This window comes from Bos taurus, chromosome 5 (genome assembly GCF_002263795.3).
Source record: "Bos taurus isolate L1 Dominette 01449 registration number 42190680 breed Hereford chromosome 5, ARS-UCD2.0, whole genome shotgun sequence".
Taxonomy (NCBI): domain Eukaryota; kingdom Metazoa; phylum Chordata; class Mammalia; order Artiodactyla; family Bovidae; genus Bos; species Bos taurus.
The window spans coordinates 59,073,467-59,092,063 of NC_037332.1; the positions used below are offsets into that span (position 1 = coordinate 59,073,467).

Below are 18,597 nucleotides of genomic sequence, written 5' to 3' on the forward strand. Positions count from 1 at the left end.
TTGCTTTGCTAATTCACGTTTTGTGCAATTTTTGTTAGTTACCAATTTTTTTCCAGAAAAAAAATCCAGGCTGGGTTTCTGAATTGTCTATTTAAATTTTGCATCTATGTCTGTATTTGCATGGTTGAAAAGAAATTATCTCTGTCAATCTAAGTTTAGCTACAAATCATTATATATATGTCTGAAAACAAGCAACCACCACAGGGTAAGCAAATATACTGAATGACTATGATTAATGTACTGCTGATGATGTTTAAATCAACAAATGAGTCAGCTAATGAGTCAATTATCTGTTGATCTAAATAACTAATGAAAAAAGCTAACTAACTTAACATCAATTGTGTGTTTGATATTTAGGCGTTTTGATGTAATCATGACAAAGTGTATAAAAACACAAATTCTACATTTTCAATCATTTTTCTCTATCATCATTTCCCAAGGCACTCTTTTAGTATCTCTCCTACTGGGTAGTTTCATCATTATTAAATGGATAAATAAGGAATTCAAGAGTACAAAATTGGCACTAGTAACTATGTACTTCAGTAAAAGTTTGTTAATATTTCTCAGACTCAATTTTTTCACCTGTATATTACAGGGATTATAATAGAAGTATTTGGAGTTTCATTAAATTTCAAAATTACTCATGCTATGAATCTGGTCTATGCATTCTGAAAAGTTAACATGGTCAAGAAGTGATCAGAAAATGTCAGTTTTTACTTGTGGAGACTTTGCCTAAGGATATCAGATTATCAAGATTTATAGTTTAGTATGCAATTTAGATGGAAAAGGCAATGGCACCCCACTCCAGTACTCTTGCCTGGAAAATCCCATGGATGGAGGAGCCTGGTAGGCTGCAGTCCATGGGGTCGCTAAGAGTCAGACAGGACCAAGCGACTTCACTTTCACTTTTCACTTTCATGCATTGGAGAAGGAAATGTCAACCCATTCCAGTGTTCTTGCCTGGAGAATCCCAGGGACAGGGGAGCCTGGTGGGCTGCTGTCTATGGCATCACACAGAGTCGGACACGACTGAAGCGACTTAGCAGCAACAGCAGCAGCATGCAATTTTGAAAGAGTATGAGATAAGACTATAAAATCACTAATATCATAGACAATGTTAACATAGTTTATATTCTTGTAAATGAGAACCAGAACAATAACTATCAGGACACTAAATTATATGAAATTTGCTATAAAGACATTTCTGATTAGCTTAAATTGGAAATATCCTTCTACCTCTTTCATGGGTTTATTCAAAGAGTTTGTGTACAAATCCTCATTAAGCATTTCCCCATCAATGGCAACCCACTCCAGTATTCTTGCCTGGAGAATCCCAGGGATGGAGGAGCCTGGTGGGCTGCCATCTATGGGGTCACACAGAGTCGGACACGACTGAAGTGACTTAGCAGCAGCAGCATCAATGCTAAAACAAACATATGCTTATTTTCTCTTCTTCAGAAATGTTTTACCTCAATTACTGAGTAATGCTTAAGCTCTCATTAAAAAATCATTGTAGACAAAGTTTAAATCTGAATAATTTGAAAATAACCAACTTTATATCAGTTCACTAATATATTGATTACACTATCGTCAACAAGCTATATAAATTTCTTTGATGTAAGTATAATTTAGGTACAAGTATAAAGATTGATGACTACATGGTAATGGACAAGACAAGAAAAAATTCATTGCAAAAAGCAAACCATTAGAAATCATATTCCCAATTTGACTTTTGTCAAATCTTTTTTTCTTTTAAGTGAAATACAGATGAAGAAAAAAGAACTCAAGCATTAGAGGACACATACACATACACACACACACATATATATTAAGTTTTAAGAACATAAAAAGATGATAAAATAGGCTAATTAAACAAGTAGTTACACTGTTCCAGTGATTGAATAGGAATATTAACAACATATAAAATATTTTTAAATTAAGATAATGTACATCTATGGTCTTCCAAATATTTATTATATAATAATGAAACTCAGATAATTTTACTTTCTTGAAAAGGTTATTATCTTACTGACCAAATGTCTGAAGGCTATTTTCACTTGCTTGTTCCTTAATGTATAGATGAAAGGGTTCAAGAGAGGGGCAACTGAGGTATTTAAAACAGCCACTCCCTTATTAAAAGTTGCGGCATCCTCCACAGAGGGATTTATATACATGAAGATACAGCTTCCATAAGAAAGTGAGACCACAATCATATGAGAAGAACATGTAGAAAAAGCTTTTTTTCTTTTTTGAGCAGATGGGATTCTCAGAATTGTTCTGATAATGTATGTATAGGAAAGAATCACCAGCATCAAGGTGAAGATGAGAGTAACAGCAGCAAGGACAAACTCAATCACTTCTATGAAACGTGTGTCTGAACAGGATAAATGCAACAGTACCGTATAGTCACAGCAATAATGATTGATGATGTTGGAGGCGCAGAAAGGCAGCTGGAGAGTCATTACATGAGGCACAATGACAACTAAAAAGCCAGAGAACCAGGAACAAAGGACAAGTTGAATGCAGAGTCTTCTGCTCATTAGAGTTGTGTAATGTAGTGGTTTGCAAATGGCAACATAGCGATCAAAGGACATGGCAGCTAAAAGGTAAAATTCGGTCGCTCCCAGAAGGATGGCAAAAAAATACTGAGTGAAACAACCAGCAAAGGAGATAGTCTTGTCTCCAGTTCCAATACTGACTAACATTTTGGGAACAAAGACAGAGGTAAAAGATACTTCCAAAACAGAGAAATTACGGAGGAAGAAATACATAGGAGTCTGAAGGCGATGGTCCAGCAAGGTCAGAATGATGATTGTCAAGTTTCCCATGATATTTAAGACATATGTTAACAGCAGAAAAAGGAAAAGCACAGCTTGAAGCTTGGCATCACTTGTCAGACCAAGAAGGATGAACTCTATCACGGATGTTTGGTTTCCCATAGTTAACTTCTGACAAGTTCAGGAAGAATAAAATAATAATGATAACGATTGGAATAAAATTTACCAGGTTTTATTGAAAAATAAAATCAAATAACAAAGGTACTGCTTCTTAGCGATATTTTCAATTGTTTCTTCTAAAATGAATCAATATTTGTTTTTCATCATTTTCCCACTTGTTTGCACTTTCCTTTGTATTCTTTCTGTTCTAACTTTCTTCTCTAACCTATTGGATGCTGTCACACATACTTACACAAATATAAAGAAAATTTAGAGAGGAGGTTTTAATTGGGATTTCTTAATTAGCCTTTTAACTCAGTTTGTTAGCCAACAAGTATATATAATCCAAGGTATGAACTCTAGTAATAAAATTGGACTTGCTCACTTTTCAGATTTCTCATTTTGAACAATAGTTCTGTACATCTACTGAAGTTCAAAGAGTGGATAGATTTTTATTTTAATTCTGAAGTGTTTGGAACTTACAATACTGACAGTTTCTCTGTCATGAAAAGTGTTCAATAAATGACATCACCATTTAATATAGATATATGGATTAATGTGTCCTTGGTGAAATATTAAATTTAAAGAAATATTATGCTTTCTTGCTATTAGCAGAATCTGCCCATCAACCTATTGCAGTTCTTTAAAAGTCAGTTCAAGCTCTGCTCTCCATACAATTTTATCTGACAAATGCAATTAGCAATAATTGTTTCTCTTCTTTATAAAAATTTATCAGAAAGTAACACTGGGTTATAAAGTTAAATTATTTTCTAATATGTCAAATATGTATACTTTATCCAACTTTTACATAAACCTATAGCCCACAAGAACAGGCTCCAGTTTTCTTTATATCTTTTTTAGAGAGGCTAGAAAATTTCACAGATTTGTTAAAAATTTCAATGCAAAATATATATTTTTTTACTTCTCTTTAGATTCATGGGGCTTCCCAGGTGGCACTAGTTGTAAAGAACCCACCTGCTAATGCAGGGGATGTAAGAGATGCAGGTTCAATTCCTGGTCTGGGAAGATCCCATGGAGAAGGAAATGGCAACCCATTCCAGTATGCTTGCCTGGAAAATCCCATGAAGGAGGAGCCTGGCAGCCTACAGTCCATTCATAGACCTATTTAATTGAATACTATAGAGCTTTATGCAAATCAAAACTCCAATTAAGTTTATGCATACTGTTTCTCAGATTTTTCTTTTAATATTTTCCATAATCAGACATGAAAAAATGTTACTACAAGAATGATTTTCCTATGCAAAATATTATGAGGTTTCTTTTTCATTTAGCTATTGTTTCACTACTTATGTTGACATATGTTCATATGATGATATGCAATAAGGCAGTGGTAGTAATACATTACATCCATATCAAGGTAAAAATTCCAGAAATATTTGATACATATAAAAGGGTAACTTTGCTGGGAAGATTTATTGTATGATAGAATTATGTCTGGAAAATTTGAAGATTCATGTCTCCTGATATTATAACTATAACCAATTTTCACTTTTGTACAGAATTTTCTCTTTTGTTAACTACCTCTATATTAATGTATTAACATGAAGTTATAACATGCTATGCAGTTATACAGTATTAGTGTATTAAAAATCCTGTTATGTTAATAATGAGATAAATGTACCAATAATATAAATTTAAATGTTAATTGATTATGGTTATCTATGTCAGAATATATTATCTTGACTACTTTATAATGAGTACAGATAAATTAGTGTGAGAAATTAAAAATTATGCACAAATAATTTCACAGAAATATTTTATATTCAGAGACATATTAGGACAGTACTTCCACTATCAAAAGCTAGCTCATTAAACTGTAATATTGCCACAACTACCTGAAATAAATCTTGAGATTTGAACAGTTAGTAGTGATTTTCTCCTTTCTACATAAAAATATCTAGGGTATCATATAATTTGAATATATCAATGTTAATCTACTTGTTTGAGGTCGTAACTATTAAGTTTCAAAATTCTACTTAGAAATTCATTAATCAATTATATTCACAAAGCAACAACAATATTCTGAAATTTTCATTGTTTAGCATCTTTGACAAAATAAAAACTTTGTAAATAATTCCCATGTAATATAAACACTTTATTGAATGAATAAAAGACTTTAAAAATTCAGCAAAAACACTTTTATATAAGTGATCTCATCTATTAAATAAAAGATGAACAAAATGATAATTTTATATAAGAAGAAAATTTTATAGCAAACATTTTAACATAATAAAAGATGACAATCCTTTAAGATTAAACTTAGCATTATTCCCAGAAAAAGAATATATATAGTCATATATAAAATTACATCTATATATTATCAAATAACAAATATTTCATTCAAACAAGATTTATTTAGCAAAAGATATATTTGTCATTAAAAGGTATCCTGCTAAGATACTGATTTTTTTTAAAGATAAGGCTTATTTGTAGTTGAAAAGATGTTGATAAACTTTCTCAGACTTTTCTAGATATCATTAGTTTTGAATCCCTTCACAATGAATTACATATAACTCTCATGTTTAGGCTATGTCTCTTTCTGCAGTGGACCCTAAGCATTAGAAACCTCTATCCCTTTGTTCTTGATTACATTCAGGAGGAAAGTTAAGAAAACTGAATCCATAAAAAGTAGGAATTGGAATAGTTGGAAAACAGGAAAAAAGTTATTTATTTTACCACTTCAAGCTCTAATTCTGTGAGCGTAGCATTTTTTTTTTTTTGGCTTGAAAATACCTTTTGCTGTTAAAATATAATGCTTTGAAAAAATTTACCTTTATTTAAGTCAATCAAAATTTTATGAAAAAGAGTATATGTGCAGTTATGTCAACAAGTACACATGAAAGGTATACAAACAAAACAATAATGAGACACATCTCTAGTTAAATGCAGCAGTCATCAGCCCTCTCCTACCTCAAATAGATAAATCAGTTCTACCTTCACTCCAAATCAGCTCCTTTTGTGGCTGAAAGAGAGAATATAAAGTTTTAGAATCCACTGGGAAATCCTCCCTGGACCATGAGAATGTGTCTGCTTCAAAACCCTCAGTAAGAGCCTGATTTTCTCTCCTAACAAAGGTAGGAAAATTAGAAGGTAGGAGAAGAAAACGGTGGTCCTATGCATTGGAGAAGGAAATGGCAACCCACTCCAGTATTCTCTCCTGGAGAATCCCAGGGACAGAGGAGCCTGGTGGGCTGCCGTCTATGGGGTTGCACAGAGTCAGACACGACTGAAGTGACTTAGCAGCAGCATGTAGAGGATATACCCAGGCTGCAATCCCCTGCCAAATCTTCTCTACAATTTCATTGATCTTAGAAATTATCTATCACTCTTTTTCATATTCACTTTGCTCTGAGTGTATATATTGCTGTTTCCTGGTCACGTAAGAGCATTACCAACTCCATGCTCATCTATCTTTCTGCGTTCTTTCTCCAGCCATTACAAGACTGGAGTTCCCTCTCGTCACGAAGATCTCAGAAGTGGGCATGCCTCACAGAAACCTCCCTGACCATACTACACAGGATAGTCACTACTCAGTCACATCTGACACCTTCAGTTCAGTTTAGTTCAGTCGCTCAGTTGTGTCCGACTCTTTGCGACTCCATGAATCGCAGCACACCAGGCCTCCCTGTCCATCACCAACTCCTGGAGATCACTCAGACTTATGTCCATCGAGTCAGTGATGCCATCCAGCCATCTCATCCTCTGTTGTCCCCTTCTCCTCCTGCCCGCAGTCCCTCCCAGCATCAGGGTCTTTTCCAATGAGTCAACTTTTCGCATGAGGTGGCCAAAGTATTGGAGTTTAAGCTTTAGCATCAGTCCTTCCAAAGAACACCCAGGACTGATCTCCTTTAGGATGGACTGGCTGGATCTCCTTGCAGTCCAAAGGACTCTCAAGAGTCTTCTCCAACACCACAGTTCAAAAGCATCAATTCTTCCAGGCTCAGCTTTCATCACAGTCCAACCCTCACATCCATACATGATCACTGGAAAAACCATTCTTGACTGGACGGACCTTTGTTGGCAAAGTAATATCTCTGCTTTTTAATATGCTATCTAGGTTGGTCATAACTTGCCTTCTAAGGAGTAAGGATCTTTTAATTTCATGGCTGCAGTCACCATCTGCAGTGATTTTGGAGCCCAGAAAAATAAAGCCTGACACTGTTTCCCCATCTATTTACCATGAAGTGATGGGACCAGATGTCTTAGCTTGCTTGGTATTTAATACAGAGTATATTTTTTTTATTGTTAACATCACTTCTAAATTCTATTATTTTTTATTTGCTTTCATGCTTATTGCATATCATCCTCACTAAAATGTAAGCTCCATTAAGTGAAGGACTTTTATTAATGCTAGGTCGTAAATCACTAGGTGTTATGAAAGTGACCAGTACATATTTAAAATTCTATTAATATATGTGAATTGCATCATTTTTTTTACCTGAATCTTATTTCATATCAGTTTTTTCTAGTTTTGAGCTATTCTAGCATGTCATATTACTTTAAGTTTTCATGAGAGATCAGGGGGGTTCAGGACAGGGAACACATGTACACCCAGGGCAGATGCATGTTGATGTATGGCAAAACCAATACAATATTGTTTAAAAAAATAATAATAATAAAAATTTAAAAAATAATTTAAAAATTCCTTTTCTCTAAATCAATGCAAAGATACTCCAACATAGAAAAAAATAAGGTTAACAGATTAAAAACAGAAAACGTCAAAGAAATATTCAGTTTATATCAACTATTTTAAATATGCTGATCTGAAAGGACCTATGAAGTATTCACTTAAGAAAATATATTTCACTCTAACATTTCCTATTTAAGAAATAATAAGAAAAATTTGTCATCTCTGTCTAAAAAATGATTCTGATAAATATTTCTAATTGAATCATGTGAAAACACATACAAACATCTAAAAAAATTAATGTTTTTATAAGCAAAGTGAATGCAAGAAAAATGAAATGGAATGTCAGCATTAACAGTTAAATAAAATGTCACCTTTATGATTATTTTCCTAACTCCATTCAATTTTTTATAAATTAATTGATTAATTATAATTAATTATATAGATGATTCTTCTAATCACCAATATACATGTGTATATCTTCAGTACAAATTCAATTTAATGATGAGAAGTATATTCAACTAAGCATATGTTTAAAAATAATCAGGTCTATAAAATAAATAGTGTATGAAATCAGATCAGATCAGATCAGTCGTTCAGTCATGTCCGACTCTTTGTGACCCCATGAATCGCAGCACGCCAGGCCTCCCTGTCCATCACCAACTCCCGGAGTTCACTCAGACTCACGTCTATTGAGTCAGTGATGCCATCCAGCCATCTCATCCTCTGTCGTACTAAATATATCCATGGCTCAAAATGATTGTAATCACTCAGTGATAAACCCATGCACCTATGGACACCTTATCTTTGACAAAGGAGGCAAGAATATACAAAGAAGAAAAGACAATCTCTTTAACAAGTGATGCTGGGAAAACTGGTCAACCACTTGTAAAAGAATGAAACTAGAACACTTTCTAACACCATACACAAAAATAAACTCAAAATGGATTAAAGATCTAAACATAAGACCAGAAACTATAAAACTCTTAGAGGAGAACATAGGCAAAACACTCTCTGACATACATCACAGCAGGATCCTCTATGACCCACCTCCCAGAATATTGGAAATAAAAGCAAAAATAAACAAATGGGATCTAATTAAAAGTAAAAGCTTCTGCATGACAAAAAAAAAAAAAAAACTATAAGCAAGGTGAAAAGACAGCCTTCAGAATGGGAGAAAATAATAGCAAATGAAGCAACTGACAAACAACTAATCTCAAAAATATACAAGCAATCCCTGTAGCTCAATTCCAGAAAAATAAGCAACCCAATCAAAAAATGGGCCAAAGAACTAGACATTTCTCCAAAGAAGACATACAGATGGTTAACAAACACATGAAAAGATGCTCAACATCACTCATTATCAGAGAAATGCAAATCAAAACCACAATCAGGTACCATTCCACACCAGTCAGAATGGCTGGAATCCAAAAGTCTACAAGCAATAAATGCTGGAGAGGATGTGGAGAAAAGGGAACCCTCTTACACTGTTGGTGGGGATGCAAACTAGTACAGCCACTATGGAGAACAGTGTGGAGATTCCTTAAAAAACTGGAACTAGAACTGCCATATGACCCAGCAATCCCACTGCTGGGCATACACACTGAGGAAACCAGAATTGAAAGAGACACGTGTACCCCAATGTTCATCACATCACTGTTTATAATAACCAGGACATGGAAGCCACCTAGTTGTCCATCAGCAGATGAATGGATAAGAAAGTGGTGGTACATATACACAATGGAGTATTACTCAGCCATTAAAAAGAATACATTTGAATCAGTTCTAATGAGGTGGATGAAGCTGGAGCTGATTATAGAGAGCCAAGTAAGCCAGAAAGAAAAAGACCAATACAGTATACTAAGGCATATATATGGAATTTAGAAAGATGGTAATGATAACCCTATATGGGAGACAGCAAAAGAGACACAGATGTATAGAACAGTCTTTTGGACTCTGTGGGAGAGGGACGGGGGGATGATTTGGGAGAATGGCATTGAAACATGTGTAATATCATATAAGAAACAAATCACCAATCCAGGTTTGATGCAGGATACAGGAAGCTTGGGGCTGGTGCACTGGGATAACCCAGAGGGATGGTATGGGGAGGGAGGTGGGAGGGGGTTCAGGATGGGGAACACGTGTACACCCGTGGCGGATTCATGTTGATGTATGGCAAAACCAATACAATATTGTAAAGTAATTAGCCTCTAATTAAAATAAATAAATTTAATTAAACATAAAATTTAAAAAATGATTGTAATTAATGAAAAATTTCTATATACAAAATAGAAATATAAAAAAAAATTTGTATGCAATTTGAATTTCTTTCAGATAGCAATTTATTGCTTGCCTGACACAATATTCTCACACACATACTAATGTAATGATTTCAATATTTTCTCAGGGAATTGTCAGTTTCACTCTTGAACTTCCCTTGATTAATCTATGCATAAATAACATACTTTCCTCTTTTTATATATTATCTCTTCATATGACTTCTTTAGAGCTAAATCTAGTATTGTGAAATAACCAGTGAATTGCTCAAATGATAATTCATCTTTCCATGTTCTCTTGGCCCTTTCAGTAGATGTCACATGGATGCTGCCCAACATTTTTTGCACATCTCTTTCATTGAATCTCTTTTCTGTTTAAAATTCTGCTTCAATATGAATATTCTATGTAATATCCTATATAAGAAATATTTACTACCTTCTCTGTATACATAAGGACGTTTTTGGCAACTACCAGTTTTTTTTTTTTGTTTGTTTGTTTGTTTTCTATGATGTGTGTGTGTGTTGTGCAGAAGGGCATATAGCATTATAGCTTCTAAATTTAAGCCCAGTTAGATTACTAAATTACTGTTTTACTGAGGTATAATTGATTTATAATAAATTTCACATATTTAAGATATACAAATTGATTAAGTTTTCAGATTATATCTGTGCAAACACCACCATGATCAAGATAATGAATATATCTATGGAACACTAAATTTCCTCACACTTCTTTTTAATTTTTTCCAGGCATTCTACTCATTCCCACACAACTAACTTGTTATAACTATAAATTAATGCATATTTTCTAAACTTTTATGTAAATGTAATTATGTATTTAGTTCTTAAATTTAGGGTCTTTGAACCATTTTGAGTTAATTTTTGTACACAGTATGAGGTATGGGGCCAAATTCATTCTGTTGCATGTGGCTATCCAGTTTTTCTGGTACTGTTTCTTGAAAAGACTGTCTTGGCACCTTAGAAAATCGGTTAACCATATATACAAGAGTTTATTTCTGGGATCCCTTTTCTGCCCCATTGGCTTCTATGTCTATCTTTTATGCCAGTACTACAATTGTTTTTGATTATTGTGGCTTTGTAGTATGTTCTGAAACCAAAAAGTTTGAGACTTCCAGCTTTGTTCTTCTTTTACATGATTGTTTTTTGGCTATTTGGGATCCTTTGAAGTTACATATGAATTTGAGGTAGGCTTTCCATATCAAAAAAGGAAAAACAAGCTGAAGATGAAGCTCCAGTACTTTGGCCACCTGATGAGAAGAACTGACTTGGAAAAGACCATGATGCTAGGAAAGATTGAAGGCACAGAAGGGGATGACAGAGGATGAGGTGGTTGTATGGTATCACTGACTCAATGGACATGAATTTGAGCAAGCTCCAGGAGTTGGTGATAGACAGGGAAACCTGGCATGCTACAGTCCTGGGGTTTGTGAAGAGTCGGACATGACTGAGTGACTAAACTGAACTGCATCATAAATTTTGTCTAATTTCCTTTACACAGCACAGTTGAGGCGTTCATGTCATTCTGTGAATCAATTGTTTCTTTCTATTTCTGAATTTTATTCCATTTTATGTTTATACCATTATTTCTTTAATCTTTTCTTTTTTTATTTTTTAAATTTTATTTTATTTTTAAACTTTACATAATTGTATTAGTTTTGCCAAACATCAAAATGAATCCATCACAGGTATACATGTGCTCCCCTTCCTGAACCCTCCTCCCTCCTCCCTCCCCATACCATCCCTCCAGGTCGTCCCAGTGCACCAGCTCCAAGCATCCAGTATCGTGCACATAACGTACATTTGGGCATTTTAAGGACATTTTCATTTCACGAATGAAACTATTATGAATATTTTTACAAGTTTTGTATACAGAGATGCTTTAATTTCTCTTGGGCAAATACCTGAAAGTAAAATGACTGTTTAACTTTTTAAAGAATCCAGAAAACTGTTTCCAAAAGGGTCATAATATTTTATATTCTCCACAACTTTGTGTAGGAGTTTCACTTAACCCACATCCACACTAAAATTAGGTACGATCATTCATTTTCATTTTTAGTCATTCTATTGGGTTTGTAATGGTATCTAAGTGTGATTTTAATTTATATTTTTCTAATGAATAAGATGTCAAAATTTTTTCCATGTGATTATTTATTATGGTTACATAATAAATAATTTTATTATGTTTTTCTGTGAGGTGTCTGTTTAAATCTTCTGCCTATTTATATTGTTTGTCTTATTATTAAAGTTGTAAAAGTTATTCATATATTTTAGAAAAAAGTCCTGGATCTATTTAACAACCATTTTCTTCAGTTTTGGCCTAACATTTCACTTTCATTATAATGTATTTTGAACAGTAAATTTTTGTTTTTAAAGTCCAATTTATATGGGTTTTCTTTCCTACATTTTTGTGCTTTAAGAGCTTTCCTCATTTTGTGCTTTGCCAAATGAGTATCACAAAGATTTCTCCAAAACAGAAATATCCTTTGTTTTCTTTCAAAGTTCTATAGTTTGAACACTTACATTTAAACCTATGATCCATTACAAGTTAATTTTTATAAAAAGGTGTGATACAAGGAACAAGGTATTTGACATGTATATTATTATTATTTTGTATATGACTAAAAATAGTTCTAACACATTTATAGAAATAATAATCTGGTAATCCTTTCCTATTTAATTGTTTGACACTTCTACTTTGAAATATCAATAGACCTATCTCTGTGGGTCTATTTCTGGACTCTTTTTTTAAATTGAGGTATAATTGATTTGGGGCTGATGAGGTGGCTCTAATGGTAAAGAACCTGCCTGCCAATCAGGAAATATAAGAGACATGGGTTTGATCCCTCAGTTGGGAAGATCCCCTGGAGGAGGGCATGGCAACCCACTCCAGTATTCTTGCCTGCAGAATCTGACGGACAGAGGAGCCTGGAGGGCTACAGTATATGGGTTTGCAGAGTTGACTGAAGCAACTTAACACGTGTATTTTGGGCTTCCCAGGTGGCTTTCATGGCAAAGAACCCGCCAGCCAGTGCAGGAGTTGTAAGAGATGTGGGTTCGATCCCTGGGTCAGGAAGATCCCTTGGAAGAGGACAAGGCAACTGACACCAGTATTCTTGCCTGGAGAAACCCATGGACTGGCTATAGTGGGCGCTAGTCCATAGGGTTGCAAAGAATTGGACATGACTGAAACGACTTAGCATGCATGCATAGTTGATTTAGAAAATTGTAATAGTTTCAGTTGTACAACATTGTAATTCAACATTTTTATAGATTATAAATTTAAATTTATTGCATAAGAATGGCTATGTTTCCCTTTGTCCTGCAATATATCCTTGTTGCTTACTTATTCTATACATAGTAGTTTGTATGTCTTATGCCTATAACCCTATATTGTGCCTCTTCCCTTCCTTTTCCCAATGGATAACCACTAGTTTGTTCTCTACATCTATAAGCCTATTTCTGTTTTGCTAAACACATTCATTTTACTTTTAGATTCCTTATATAAGAGGTGATGTACAGTGTTTGTCTGACTAATTTCAGTAAGTATAGTAAGTTCTAGGCCCATCTGCATTGTTGCAAATGGCAGAATTCTAGGAAATTCCATAGAAGTTTCTAGGCCCACCTTCATTGTTGCAAATGACCATTCTTTTTTTACAGCGGAGTAATATTCTATTGTGTGAGTATATATATGGAAAAGGTCAGTTTTTATTCCAGACCCAAAGAAATGCAATGCCAAAGAATGCTCAAACTACCCACAATTGCACTTATCTCACACACTAGCAAAGTAATGCTCAAAATTCTCCAAACTAGGCTTCAGCAATACATGAACCGTGAACTTCCAGATGTTCAAGCTGGTTTTAGAAAAGTCTGAGGAACCAGAGATCAAAGTGCCAACATCCGCTGGATCATCAAAAAAGCAAGAGAGTTCCAGAAAAACATCTATTTCTTCTTTATTGACTATGCCAAAGCCTTTAACTATGTGGATCACAATCAACTATGGAAAATTCTGAAAGAGATGGGAGTAACAGACCACCTCACCTGCCTCTTGAGAAATCTATATGCAGGTCAGGAAGCAACAATTAGAACTGGACATGGAAAAACAGACTGGTTCCAAATAGGAAAAGGAGTACGTCAAGGCTGTATATTGTCACTCTGCTTATTTAACTTATATGCAGAGTACATCATGAGAAACGCTGGGCTGGAAGAAGCACAAACTGGAATCAAGATTGCTGGGAGAAACATAAATAACCTCAGATATGCAGATGATAGCACCCTTATGGCAGAAAGTGAAGAGGAACTAAAAAGCCTCTTGACGAAAGTGAAAGAGGAGAGTGAAAAAGTTGGCTTAAAGCTCAACATTCAGAAAATGAAAATCATGGCATCCTGTCCCATCACTTCATGGGAAATAAATGGGGAAACAGTGGAAACAGTGTCACTTTATTTTCGGGGCTCCAAAATCACTGCAGATGGTGAGTGCAGCCATGAAATTAAAAGTTGCTTACTCCTTGGAAGGAAAGTTATGACCAACCTAGATAGCATATTCAAAAGCAGAGACATTACTTTGCCAACAAACGTCCATCTAGTCAAGGCTATGTTTTTTCCGGTAGTCATGTATGGATGTGAGAGTTGGACTGTGAAGAAAGCTGAGCGCCGAAGAATTGATGCTTTTGAACTGTGGTGTTGGAGAAGACTCTTGAGAGTCCCTTGGACTGCAAGGAGATCCAACCAGTCCATTCTAAAAGAGATCAGTCCTGGGTGTTCTTTGGAAGGAATGATGCTAAAGCTGAAACTCCAGTACTTTGGCCACCTCATGGGAAGAGTTGACTCACTGGAAAAGACTCTGATGCTGGGAGCGATTGGGGGCAGGAGGAGAAGGGGACAACAGAGGATGAGATGGCTGGATGGCATCACCGACTCAATGGATGTGAGTTTGAGTGAACTCTGGGAGGTGGTGATTGACAGGGAGGCCTGGCGTGCTGCAATTCATGGGGTCCCAGAGACTCAGACCCGACTGAGTGACCGAACTGAACTGAACTGATGAATATTGCACTGTATGTATCTCAGGAGACAGATCAAAAAAACTATTGCTACAACTTACATCAAAGTATTTTGCCTATGTTCTCTTCTAGGAGTTTTATGATTTCAGGACTTACATTTAGGTCTTTAATCCATCATTTTCAGTTTATTTTTGTATATGGTGTGAGGAAATGTTCTAATCTCATTCTTTTACATGTAGCTGCCCACTGTATATTCTTGCCTCCTTTATCACAGATTAATTGACCATAAATGTATGGATTTATTTCTGGACTCTGTATTCTGTGCCATTAATCTCTGTGTCCTTTTTGTTTGTTTGTTTTGTTCCAGTACAATACTTTCTCTCTCTCTCTCTCTCTCTCTCTCTCTCTCTCTCTCTCTCTCTCTCTCTCTGTGCCAAGCAGCTTACAGATCTTTGTTCCCCAACCAGAAACCAAACCCAGGCCCCTGCAGTGAAAGTGCTGAGTCCCAACCACTGGACTACCAGGAAACTCCCACCATACTGCTTTAATTAATGTAGTCTAAAGTCTAGGACAGTTATGCTTCCAGTTTCTTTTTTTTTTCTCTAAAGATTAATATAGCAATTTGAGATCTTCTGTGGTTCCATATAAATTTTAGGAGTATCAGTTCTAGTTTTGGGGAAAATGTCAGGGGTATTTTGATACAGTTGCATTAAATCTTTAGACTGGGTAGTCTCTTAAAACTATTCATGCTTCCAATCCAAGAACACAAGATATCGTTCCTTCTTTTATCACTTTCAAATAACTTCATCATTTTTTTACAGTTCTCAAAGTACAGTATAGTAACCACTTCCTTGGTTAAGTTTATTCCTAGGTATTTTTATTGGAATTTCATTGAAACAATTTTTGGTTGAACTGACATAACAGTATTGAGTCTTCCAATTCATGAACAACAATAATAAATATGAGAATAGAACATGGAAAAAATCCTGCAGTACAGAGTTTATATTATGCATTTAAAGAAAAAGTCATGAGTATGTATATATATATATGTATATATATGAGTATGCATGCATATATTGGCACTAATAATAAAGAACACCACTGTCAATGAAGGAGACATAAGAAATGTGGGTTCAATCCCTGGGTCAGAAGGATCCCCTGGAGGAGGGCATGGCAACCCACCTCAGTATTCTCTCCTCGAGAATCCCATAGACAGAGGATCCTGGCAGGCTGCAGTCCATAAGGTCACAAACAGTTGGACACAGCTGAAGTAACTTAGCACAGCACATATATGTATCCAAAGAAGTAGGTTAGCTTTATCTAAAGATATTAATGGATACAAAATTCCATGATTAGAAGCCTCATCATATATGTTGTCCTTCCAACTGCTGCCTATCTTCTGTTCTCCAAATCCCTGTACAGAAGCCTATAATATGTTACTAACTCCACTACTTTCCTAGCCTGAAAATACACTTGTTATTCTTTTTCTCTTGCCTTGTAAAGTCAAGGAATTATCAAATAACTTCTTTGTGATTTCTTTTTAACTCTTCTTTTTATTCTCAGTCTTCCCCTATTACTATAACCTGGAGTGGAAATCACACACTTGCTGTGCTACGTGTGTGCTAAGTCACTTCAGCCGTGTATGGCTTTGTGACCCTATGCACTGTAGCACACCAGGCTCCTCTGTCTGTGGGATTGTCCAGGCAAGATTACTGAAGTGTGTTGCCATTTCCTTTTCCAGGGGATCTTCCCAACCCAGGAATCAAACCTGCATCTCCTGTGTCTCCTGCATTGGCGAGCCGGTTCTTTACCACTAGTGCCACCTGCTACAGTAATATCCTAATTGGTCTGTCTGAATCGAGCCTGTGTTTTGCACCACATTTCTCCCATTTTAAAGTTCACATTTGTACCACATTTAATGTTCACATATTCACATTTCTCTCCTTTTAATGTTGTAATTATCTTTTTTTGAAAACCACCCCATTAACCACACACTATTTCTAATATAATATGAGTTGACTCATTGGAAAAGACTCTGGATGCTTGGGGCTGGTGCACTGGGACAACCCAGAGGGATGGTAAGGGGAGGGAGGAGGGAGTAGTGTTCAGGATGGGGAACACATGTATACCTGTGGTGGATTGATTTTGATATATGGCAAAACCAATACAATATTGTAAAGTTAAAAAAAAAACACTCTGATGCTGGGAGGGATTTGGGGGCAGGAGGAGAAGGGGATGACAGAGGATGAGACGGCTGGATGGCATCACCTACTCGATGGATGTTAGTTTGAGTGAATTCCGGGAGTTGGTGACGGACAGGGAGGCCTAGTGTGCTGCAGATCATGGGGTTGCAGAGTCGGACACGACTAAGCGACTGAACTGAACTGAACATTGTTGCTTTTTACAGAACAAACTAAATTTATTTAATAAGAGAGCTTGATATCACTCATGAAAGAAGATAAGGTCATAGGGTTTGGGCTGAAAGGTGGGTCAAGGAAATGATTGATAGGTGAATTTGCCATAAAAAAATGAGTAAGAAAATAACAATTACATTTCTAGCATCTATGCTGCAGTTTCCTCATCTGTAAAATGGAGATTATATTAGCATTTACTTTAGTTTACTGGGATATATAAGCACATACTCAGTGCTATATAAGTGTTAAGCTCTAATATTATTCTATTCTGAGCCAGCTTTCACATATTAGATAGGTTCACTAGGAAAAATGAAAGTTGCTCAGTCATGTCCGACTCTTTGTGACTCCACGGTTGTCCATGGAATTCTCCATGCCAGAACACTGGAATGGGAAGTCTTTACCTTCTCCAGGGGATCTTCCCAACACAGGGATTGAACCCAAGTCTCCCACATTGCAGGCAGATTCTTTACCAGCTGAGGTACAAGGGAAGCCCAAGAACAGTGGAGTGAGTAGCCTATCGCTTCTCCAGTGGATCTTCCCAACCCAGGAATCCAGCCAGGGTCTCTTATATTGCAGGTGGATTCTTTATCAACTGTGCTATCAGGGAACTATCAACTTTGCAACTGTGCAGTTAAGTGTTATTCAGAAGGAAATGGATAGAGGACCTATTTTTATCAACTTCCAACTCTAATTTCTCCAAATATATATAATAAGCTTAAAGGAAGATGTTTTGATATTCTGTTTCTTTGCATATTTTCCATGAATACCCAATATCAGAGTGCAACCCTTATTTTATTTTTTTTAATTTAATTTTATTTAACTTTACAATATTGTATTGGTTTTGCCATATATCAAAATGAATCTGCCACAGGTATACATGTGTTCCCTTTATTTTCTTATCTACAGTTTTTAAATATATAGTATATAGTGACTAACACTAATACTATCTATGATTATTATCAATCAATTTTTATTATAAACCTCAGTAAATGCATGTTTTATTTGCTAAAAAGTAATTTACAATATAGACTATACTAAGAATCAGAGCAGAAGGGGACAACAGGGGATGAGATGGTTGGATGGCATCACTGACTCAATGGACATGGGTTTAGGTGGACTCTGGGAGTTGGTGATGGACAAGGAGGCCTGGCATGCTGCGCTTCATGGGGTCAAAAAAGAGTCGGACATGAATGAGCAATTGAACTGAACTGAAGAACAGTAGTATTTGTGGGTTAATGAGATTGTTGTATTTCCTAACTAAAGCTATGTTTCATGCCATGATCAATGTAAAGTCAGACTCAGATT

The 18,597-nt window shown here is 35.5% G+C and overlaps 1 protein-coding gene across 1 annotated transcript; it reads right to left on the bottom strand.

The window, feature by feature from the left end:
• Window positions 1–2,000: 2,000 nt before the first annotated feature.
• On the bottom strand, window positions 2,001–2,939 carry OR6C33 (olfactory receptor family 6 subfamily C member 33). Its single transcript, NM_001390550.1, has one exon. It carries the CDS (start codon window positions 2,937–2,939, stop codon window positions 2,001–2,003), a length of 939 nt encoding a protein of 312 aa, NP_001377479.1.
• Between the last annotated feature and the right edge of the window lie 15,658 nt (window positions 2,940–18,597).

Bases quoted from the DNA above. Each gene is read 5' to 3' on its own strand.
- OR6C33 (NM_001390550.1), bottom strand. From the start codon at position 2,939: ATGGGAAACCAAACATCCGTGATAGAGTTCATCCTTCTTGGTCTGACA.